This window comes from Meles meles, chromosome 6, assembly GCF_922984935.1.
Source record: "Meles meles chromosome 6, mMelMel3.1 paternal haplotype, whole genome shotgun sequence".
In the NCBI taxonomy this organism is placed as follows: Eukaryota; Metazoa; Chordata; class Mammalia; order Carnivora; family Mustelidae; genus Meles; species Meles meles.
In genome coordinates, this window is record NC_060071.1 from 54,138,334 (window position 1) to 54,147,692 (window position 9,359).

Consider the following 9,359-nt stretch of genomic DNA (forward strand, 5'->3'; position numbering starts at 1 on the left):
CTCAGGATAGCAATCCCCGGGTCTTAAGAGTTTAGCATCCTCTTTTAAACTTAAATGATTCATTGATTTGGCATTACTCATTACTTCATTAGCTAAACAAAGCTTTATTAGCTTCATTACTTTGCCGCTTTGCCTGTCCTGGTCTAACTGTGAAATGGTTGCACCAGTAAGATGAGAACCTCTGCGATGGGCCCTCAGGACACTAAGGGATTTACATTTCTAGGATCCTTCAGATCCATGGTTACATTTCCCAGGGTCCTGATTGTGAGTTTTTTCCTAACTTCTAACTCCATGGGGGTACCATGGGTCTTCTATACAAAATACAGCATCAGGCCTATTGGCCCTTTACACCAAACTTTTTAGGCATTTACCTAGGGCCCACATCTTTTCCTTTTTTGTAACCTAGCAGCTGCTATATACAATTTCTTAACTATGTACAGCTCTATTTCCCACTTATCCCTGGGATATTTCTACAGATTTTTCCACAACTTTTGTTCACGTATTTCTTCCAAATTGTAGATTAATTTGGTCAGTAGTGACCTATATCATTGCAATGCCCCCGATGCTTTAAGTTTTCTAGCCTTCCAAGAGCCTTTCTGAGGCGATCCCCCTTGGTCTCAGCTTTGGCCAGTTTCACCTCATGCCCCAATGCAGAGGGGTAAATCCCAGACGAGATTCTGCGGCCAACTGCGTCTTGCATAGAGCTGGTCTCTGTTTCACCTGGCACTGCCTGAACCTTAAGATTTCAATCTCAGTGTGGTGTTTGGAAAGTCTATGTTCACACAAAGTATTCCACAGTTTATTATTTTTAGGTCTGCTATACTCCATTCAAGACTTTAGGAGTCTTCTGATTCTACTAGGTTTTCAGACACATGATGAGTCAACGGCATGGATCCTGCCGACTATGCCAACCTCATGAACACACTCTGAAGGCCCAAACATGAGCTGTGTCTTTCCACAATGACAGCTTTAGTCAATCATAAAACAAAATTAAATCACAATTATAAACCAGGTTCAGGGTTCCAAACTCAATTGCATTTCACCATGTGATTCACCTTGGCTTCTTACACAGCACACATACCAGGACAGAAGACAAACCACAGCAAAAAACAAATAAAAGAAGACTGTAATAAGTTAACAAACCAAACTCAGAGTCAGTGTGTGGGTGCACAGCTGAGATAAGGCCTCAGTCGTGTGCTGGTCTGCTCTGGGCACTCACTGCTTCCTATGACCCAGCAGGGAAAGATCTCAGTTTTATTTGGAGATCAGTAGGGCAGAACCTTCAGGGGCAGTTGCCTTTTTACATGGTCAGACTTCGAGGGCTCAGGTATGAAGATTCTGACATTGTGCTGCCAAATCCTCCCCTTTCTAAAGGGATTGAATCAGTCTCAGGCCCCTGCACACCTTCCCTGGTTCTGTTTCTTATTAGCTCTAGGATGTCAGCGACACTGGGCCCAGGGACTATCTCCTAGCTGCAGTACTTTAACTACTGTGTCGTGACATGACACAGGCCCCTCTTTGACACAGGGCCCCTCCCCATTTGACACGAGAGACTCCATCTTGCTCTCTACAGGTTGTCTCAGATCACACTTCACAAATAGAACTACTCTCTGGTATTTGGGGCTGAAGAAGGAGAGTATAAGGACAGGTATTCTGGGCACCGGTGCTTGGAGGACTTGAAAGGTGACTTTTTTTCATTGTTTTGGTACAACTGTGTCTCAAAACCATAGTAAAAGTTAAATGTCTTCATGCGGAATATAATAATGTCTAAGGGTGTCTGAACCTGGAATCCATAGGCTTCCAAAGACTCCATGGAAGGAACTGATAGAGTCATGAAACAATATAGGGTATTAACCTCAAAAAATAAAACTGCCAGCTATTTTACCACCAAAAATGGGCTTATTCGGGAATAGCAGAGAAACGCAATCAGGGACAAGCAAGCTACCACAAAAGTGTAGGCAAGTGCCTGAACAAAAAAGAGGAACACTTTTTTTCCAGAGGAAAGGAAGACGTTTGCAAGGCTGTTATAAACAGAAAGTCCCCTGTAGTAACAGGGCGTTGGAAGTGTGGTAGCTTTGGTTTGGCTGGGTTTTGACAGACTTGGTTGGCAGGACTGCTGAGGAGCAGGGTGGGGAAGCCTACCTTTCTACTGGGCTAGTGAAGTAGTTTGCCTTGAGAAGTAGTCTTGTCCTTTTGGATCTGCAATTGGTGAGTGATAGCTCATGAGCGCGCCCCCTGCTGGCCTCCACAGCCATTCAAAACCGGGTTTCCCTGTATTACTTTTCACAGGGAGGGTAGTAAGGTGTGTGCATGCTTATAAACTGAAGAGGGTAGGAGGAAAAAAAAATCCCCCCCCCCAAGAACCTTAGCACAGCCTTCTCAGATACCTGTAGATTAAGTCCTTTATTAGGAGGAAAATATGAAAGATATTTCTGTCAGGAAAAATGAATGAGACTTAAATGATGTCATATATTTCCATTATTCTGACTTACTAGAGGGAATCAAAAGTCTGGGAAGAGAGAAAGTAAATCTCTTGTATCGTTACATGATGCTGTTAGACCAGCACAACAAGAGAGCCAGATTATCCAGATAGGGCTCTCTTTTTGCCGGTATGCATTTCCAAATTTCTAAATTTCTAATGCTTCTCCCAAAATTTGAAATTTGGGAATGACCAAAGCAGTTACTTTCAAAACTCTCCTTGTGATGAAGAGGAAAAGAACCTGGATTAGGAGCCAGTTCAACTGGATTTTTGTCTCAGCTTTCCCACTATTTATCTGACAGTCAGATGACATAAATCTACTAAAAAGTGAACAAGATCAATATGAGGAAAATACAGAACTCTGCTGAAAGAAACAAAGAAAGTCTAAATACATAAGGAGATCTTCCATGTTCATGTGGAAAGAAACCAAACCATGTCACCCCAAATTATGGCTCTTTGAGACAAAAATTTGTTGGCACTAAAGACACTCAAGAATCAAAATGCGGAAAGGCTCTCCCTTTTTTGCCTAAAGGCCCGAAATAAGGGCGTCTGGGTTGCTTGGTTGTTTGGGCGTCTGCATTTGGTCATAATCTCGGGGTCCTGGGTCCGGCCCCAAGTCAGGTTCCCTGCTTCATGAGGAGTCTGCTTCTCCCTCTCCCTTTGCCCCTCCCCCTGCTTGTGCTTTCTCCCCCACTCCCTCTCAAATAGTAAAGTCTTTGGGGAAAACAAAAAAGTATTTAAGGCAGGAAAAAAATTCTTTGCCTGACAATCTTACCAGCCAGAGGTGGCACCAGAGGAATCTGGAAACAAACCTTGTTCACCTAACCCTTTTCTTTCTTGTTACTTCTTCACCATATACTACCCAAAGGACCAAACCCCTTTATCTTGTCAATTCTTCACAAATGTACTGTTATTTAGTCTAAAAGATACAAAAGCTTCCTTCTCTGGTCACTTCTTCAGGTCTTCATTCTCTTGCGAAGGCTACTATGTACACGTACAAATCTAATCAAATCTGTATGCTTTTCTCTTACTTATCTCTGTCAATTCAATTTTCAGACCCAGCCAGAAACCATAAGAGAGCCAAGGAAAATGGTTTGCTCTCCTACAATTATGCATTGTCAAAACCCCTAGAACTACTGAATGCAATGAACTAATGCTAATAAAATTGTTGGCTTTAGTTAATACTAAACAATATTTGCTCATCAATTATAGCAAAAGTACCACACTAACGCAAGATGTTAATAAGAGGAAAACTGTGGGCTGTGTGGGTAGGTGAGTGGGGAAGGGAGAATCCTATGAAAATTTTCTATACTTTTACTCACTTTTACCTTAAACCTAAGAACTGCTCTGAACCAATCTATTGATTAAAACACACACACACACACAGGTGTCTGTGTGTCTAGCACTCATCTATCCTATTGTACAGGCACACATCCCCCCTCTCTCTGTAGCCGAAAAACTTGATAGCATCCCGAGCCCAGTAGCAGAGGAAAACAGTATCAGATTATCCCTGTGCCTGGGCAGGAGTTCCCAACCCTGGACCCTCTCATCAGAAGTGCCTAGGAGACTTTTAAGAAGGCCTAGATTCCAGGCCTCCTCAAACAGACTCTTTGGGAACCAGGTCTTTTGGATGTCTGTGTTTGATGAGCTCCACAGTGAATCTCATACCCATGCCTAGTGGAGAACCATCTTCTCTGGTTCACGCCGATTTTCACCCAGCGCCCAAGTTCTCAAGTCTGGCTTTCTGTCTGATTCCTGAAACAAAATTTCCACCTTGTCTTAATTCAGGCAGGGGAATGGCTGTCTTGCTACCCCCAAGTAAAGTGCAAGACAGATTGGGGAGGACACAACTGGGAGAGTCTACCTCTGCTCCCTATCTCTCTTAAATTATCACAACTCTTACAAGTGTAGGGGATGAAAAATATCAATTCCTTCTACCCTTATAAGTTCTCAGCTGGGCCCCCATAACAAAAACAAACAAACAAACGGACCAAGAAAGAAAAACAGATTAACAAGTGAAAAGCATGCACATTTATTTCACACACGTTTAAGGTGACATGGGAGCCTTCCCAAGGAAACGAAGCCGGAAAGAAGTGGTTACACCTGAGTGTTTGTGTGCTACGTCAGAGGAAGTGTTGCGAGGTATGGAAAGAGGTGACAGAACAAAGGGTATGTACTAAACCCTCTTCCAGGAGGGTTTTATGATCTGCTTCTGCAGAAGGTCAGTAAGTCCTTCCTGCACCTGTCCTTTCTCAAATTTCTTTGGCTTAAAAGATTGAATTTGCCAAGTTGCCAGATTCTGGAGTAGCATGTCCTGAACTGTCAGAAGTTCCCAGTGATGGGAATGGACCCTGGCGTTTGCGTGGTCCTTGTGCCAGCCCTATAATCCTAAAGCTACTTCAGGGCATTGGATGTGTCCATTGTGGGGTTTCTGTAGAAACAAGCTTGTGTCTTCTCCACATTCCTGCCTGGCTGGAAGGGGATTAGGCTGAAGCCCTGCTATTTGGTCTGTTCCTTCTCTAGACTTTTACGTGCTTGCTGAATGGAAAAGGAATAGTGCCAAATTCTTGTCACTGAAATAACAGAACATGAGTATCTTGAATGATACACAATATTCAGCCATATTCAACCTCTTAGAACGCTCCCTCCTCCCTGGTTGCTGAGGTCTTTCTTTGTCAGGCCCCTGACAAGTGAGTGGTCAGAACAGTGAGTCAGAGACTAATGCTACCTGATGAGCTAGCTCCAAGTTCCTTTGTGACGTTTAGATTTATTGTTTCTGCAGAGCTACAAACCCGACTGTCAAAACGGCTCCCAAGGCTTAGCCTGCTGCTCATTTCAGACATGTAAGATCTTTTACTTTTTGTCCAGTTGCTAGATCAGACTGTCTTATGACTCCCTTCTTCTTTCCACATCTGTCATTGGGAACTCTATGTATTTTTCTGTACAAGTTGTAAGTTTCCCATTTCTGCTGAGGGGAAAACTGTCCAAGACTTGGAAATGGACCAAAGCGATCACAGTGTGTCCTTTCATTGGGGTGTCAGGGTTGTTCACCCCAGGGGTGAGCTGACACTACAGAGGTGTGTACCTTGGCTGGACTTGCAGGATAGAAAAGAAACTGTCCGAACTGGTAAGAGCCCAGATATTTCCTGTGCACTGCAAAGTGAATGAATTTTGTCCAGCAGAAAATAGAAATTTCCTATAAACCAAGTTCCTATTGGAACTGTTTTTTACTGTGTTACGGGCATCTCCATTATTAGCGCATAAGCCGAATAAAATGAGTTATTTATGCGTCTATTCAATGAGATGGGGTTTTTTTTAAGCTTTCATGATAGCCACATGTTTTCCTTTTAGAGAAAATTCTATTTGAAACCTTGACATTTTCATGGGTATTATTTCCTTTGCTCTGAATATTCTTTCTAACCTTGTCTGCTTGGTTTCTTAACCATCTTTCCAGGCTGTGCTCAGATATCCTCTCCACTGAGCTCCCCACTAAGGCACAGAACTACTGTTTCAGCCTTCATTCGCTTCAATCTTATGAGCCTCCATTGCATTCTATTACACTAATAAAGTGCTTTATCATTGTACAAAGTGTACTTGCAGGGTAAATTCAGTTCGAAAACTTCAGATCTGAAGTGCCTTGGTGGCACAGTCAGTTAAGCCACAAACTAATCTCAGTGTCAGCTTAGGCCTGGATCTCAGAGTTGTGAGACTGAGTCCTGAGTGAGGCTCTGGTCTCAACGTGGAGTCAGCTTGCAATTGTCTCTTCCTCCCACTCTGCCCTCCCGCTCCCACTCCCTCTCCCTCTAAAATAAAAATAAGTCTTAAATAAATAAAAAACTTAGGATCTGTTGTCTCCGTGTTCTGCTCCTTACCGTAGTTCCTCAAGACAGGATAGGTTTTACAAACCACATATTTATACAGTAGCTTTCCCTCCTTCCTTCTAATTGGGCTAGAGTTCCTCCATTACACAAATACAGGAACTAAATTCTTCATCCCAGGAAAATTCTTTTTTTTTAAGATTTTATTATTTATTTGAGAGAAAGAGAGAGCAAGCACAAGGGGGGAAGAGGGCCAGAGGGAGAGGGAGAAACAGGATCCCCTTTGAGCATCAAGCCTAATGGGTACAAACCCAGGACCCAGAGATTAAGACCTGAGTAAAGCAGAGGCTTACCTGTTTAACCAATGAGCCACCCAGGTGCCCCAAACTACATACTTACTCCCTGTCCTTCAGGGTCTAAATCAACTATCTGTTCCAAAACACCATTACTTCTGTGCTAGCTGAGTATTTAGGTGAAGCAGGAGTGTTTTCAGTTCCCTAGCACTTTTCTTTTTTCCTTGATCTATGCTTTCTTTCATGCATTCCAATAGATCGTGGGAGAAGTGACTCTAAAGATACAGTGGATTATTATTCCTAGTACAGGTTATATTTCAGACATTATCTGATGAAGTATGGAAACCACCAGAAATATGTAGGGTGCATTGGTTGTCAGGGTTAGAACCTGTGTGTGAAGGACTATGCAGACTCAATGTGGTATCCATTCCACCTCCAAATAAACATAGACCATGGCTTCTAGGGAAATATGTAAAAGCCCTGAGCATTGTTTGAAGGGATGGAGAACATTCTTGCTCCAAATCCAAAACACACAGGGATTGGGGAAGTGGCATAAGCCTTGGGTTGCTGAATAACCACAAAGGGCACCTGGGCCCAAACAGTTCTCCTGAGAATGCTGGTGAATGCAAGCCAGATGGCCCCAGGCTAACAATGACATGAACGAGATCCCAGACACACACACTCAAGGTCATTACAGTGCAGGAGAAAATGATTTTATTGTTGTGAACACAATACAGCAAAGCTTGACAGAAGTTTCAAGATTAAAAATTGGGGACCTGGGTCGTTCTTTGCCTTCTTCTTCCCTATGGCCTTCCTTCGAAACACACAGAGCTCCAGAGCAAAAGGGAATCCTATTTGTTTTCATCCCCAGCCCTGATCTTGCAATCTTGGCCCTCTAATTCCCTCACTGCCCACCTTCTTTCTTCCATGGGAACCATGGGAATCAACAAGGAAAAGAAAAGGAGAAGGGATCATAAGAGAACCTGCATCGAGTGAGGAACTTTGGGTTTAACCAAAGTGTTAGTGAACCAGAAGAGGGGTTTTATCTAAGTGCACAGGAAGCAGGCGGTTAGGAGGGAAGCCCCGCTGACGGCGCTCACAGGCAACAACATAGAACCGGTTCTGGGGAGTAGTACTGTAGCTGCAGTTGCGATCTGTCCCTCCAGTGTAGAGGCAGTAAGTCATTCTAATACGGTATCTACTCCGGTGGCAGTTAGTCCTGCCATTCCTGCAGGTTATGTTGCGCAAAAGACAGGTAGCAGCCACATTATTCAAGCTGTCATGCAGAAAGGTGTTTTCAGGCTTACATCGCCTATTCTGAAGATTGACACGAGGCATTGCTGTCTGGCAATTGACAGGATGTGGTCTTAAATGTCGAAGCATGAATGTTTGAACAGTGACGGAGGATTGAGCCCAGTCATCCAGTGGATGCACTGGCTCCCACGATCCCAGCAACACCAGGAGGAGAGGAAATGGTCCCAGAAGATTCAGCATCATCTCTTCTGTGTAGGAAGGGGAGAAAACTGGGAGAATGATAGTAGTAGAAGCCATAAGAGCAAAATTACTATTCACAATCATTTAGATGCTTAGTGTGCCCTTTAAGATTTCAATGATCTTTTTTTGTTGTTCTTTAAACCATCTTCTTTCTGACGTGAATCTCACAATTCTAGGAAGGACCTGAAGCCCAGGGAGGAGGAATGTGAGTAAAGATAACTTTTCCTCTAAATGGCAGATCCCATTCTTGTCTTTGTCGTATACCTCCTGGTCCAGAACCTTGTCTCTTCCCTCCTCCCTCCTGGAATATTTCTCCTCCATCTATGTGACCTGGACCTTCTGGCCATCATCATGGCTCTACTCTCCACAGCCCCCAGGCTTCTCCTCTTACCAGGTCTCCTTGCTGGGGCTCCTGCTGAGGACAGAGTCCGTGGTTAGTCCCAGGCTCAGAGGCTTTTGTCTGCTGTTCCTCTGCCAGGTATGCCAGCGTGGCCTGCGTGCAGCAGGGAAAGGTTCTGAGCCCTAGGAAAGAGGAAAGGGAAACCCAGGGCTTGGAAGATGCCCTTCTTGTGCACAGTGTGGATGAGACCCACACCCTCCAACTCACTGTTTAAAGCCAGTGTCCCTGCAGATGCAGGAAGACCAAGCCCACTTAAAGGAACAAAGGAGAAGTGATAACTTCCTCAAAGAAGTGTGAGGAAATTATTTCCTTTTGATATGGGTTGAATGCTTCCTTCTCCATAGAAGCTTCAGTGTTTTGAAGCTCTATTATTTCAATCCCTTAGAAGAAAACGCAGGATGTAAATTTGATATAACAGTTACCATATACTTGGAAATGTTGCAACAACAGACTCGATGAATTACTCATTTATGTGTCCATTTATTGGGCCAGATACTGGGCTGCCAAGATTCAGGAGACCATGACCTAATGAAAGAGATGGTCACTTAAATAGGGAAATACATTGTATACAAGAACTGTCAATAGCTCTAGCATCTGGGGTGGAAGAGTTCCAGGGGGCTGTGAGGAGCTGACAGAGAGAAGGTCACAACACCTGAACTGGGTTTGAGGATTAAGAGAAATTAGGTAAAGTGGATGGTAAGGTCATTCCGAAGAGGGAACTGTGTGTGAAGACAAGGCAAGACCCTTGGCTCCTAGACCCATTTTGAAAGCATAAGCAAAACTATAGTGTATTAGTTGCATTATTAACTTAACTCTTATGTTGTTTTGTTCCCTGCTTAAATATGTTTCATGCATCTTTTTTTGTTGAAAATTTT

General features: G+C 43.6%; 1 protein-coding gene across 1 annotated transcript; it reads right to left on the reverse strand.

The window, feature by feature from the left end:
* Positions 1-7,610: 7,610 nt before the first annotated feature.
* Positions 7,611-8,087, reverse strand: LOC123943537 (ribonuclease K3-like). Its single transcript, XM_046007823.1, has one exon. The coding sequence runs from the start codon at positions 8,085-8,087 to the stop codon at positions 7,611-7,613; it is 477 nt and encodes a 158-aa protein (XP_045863779.1).
* Positions 8,088-9,359: the final 1,272 nt, after the last annotated feature.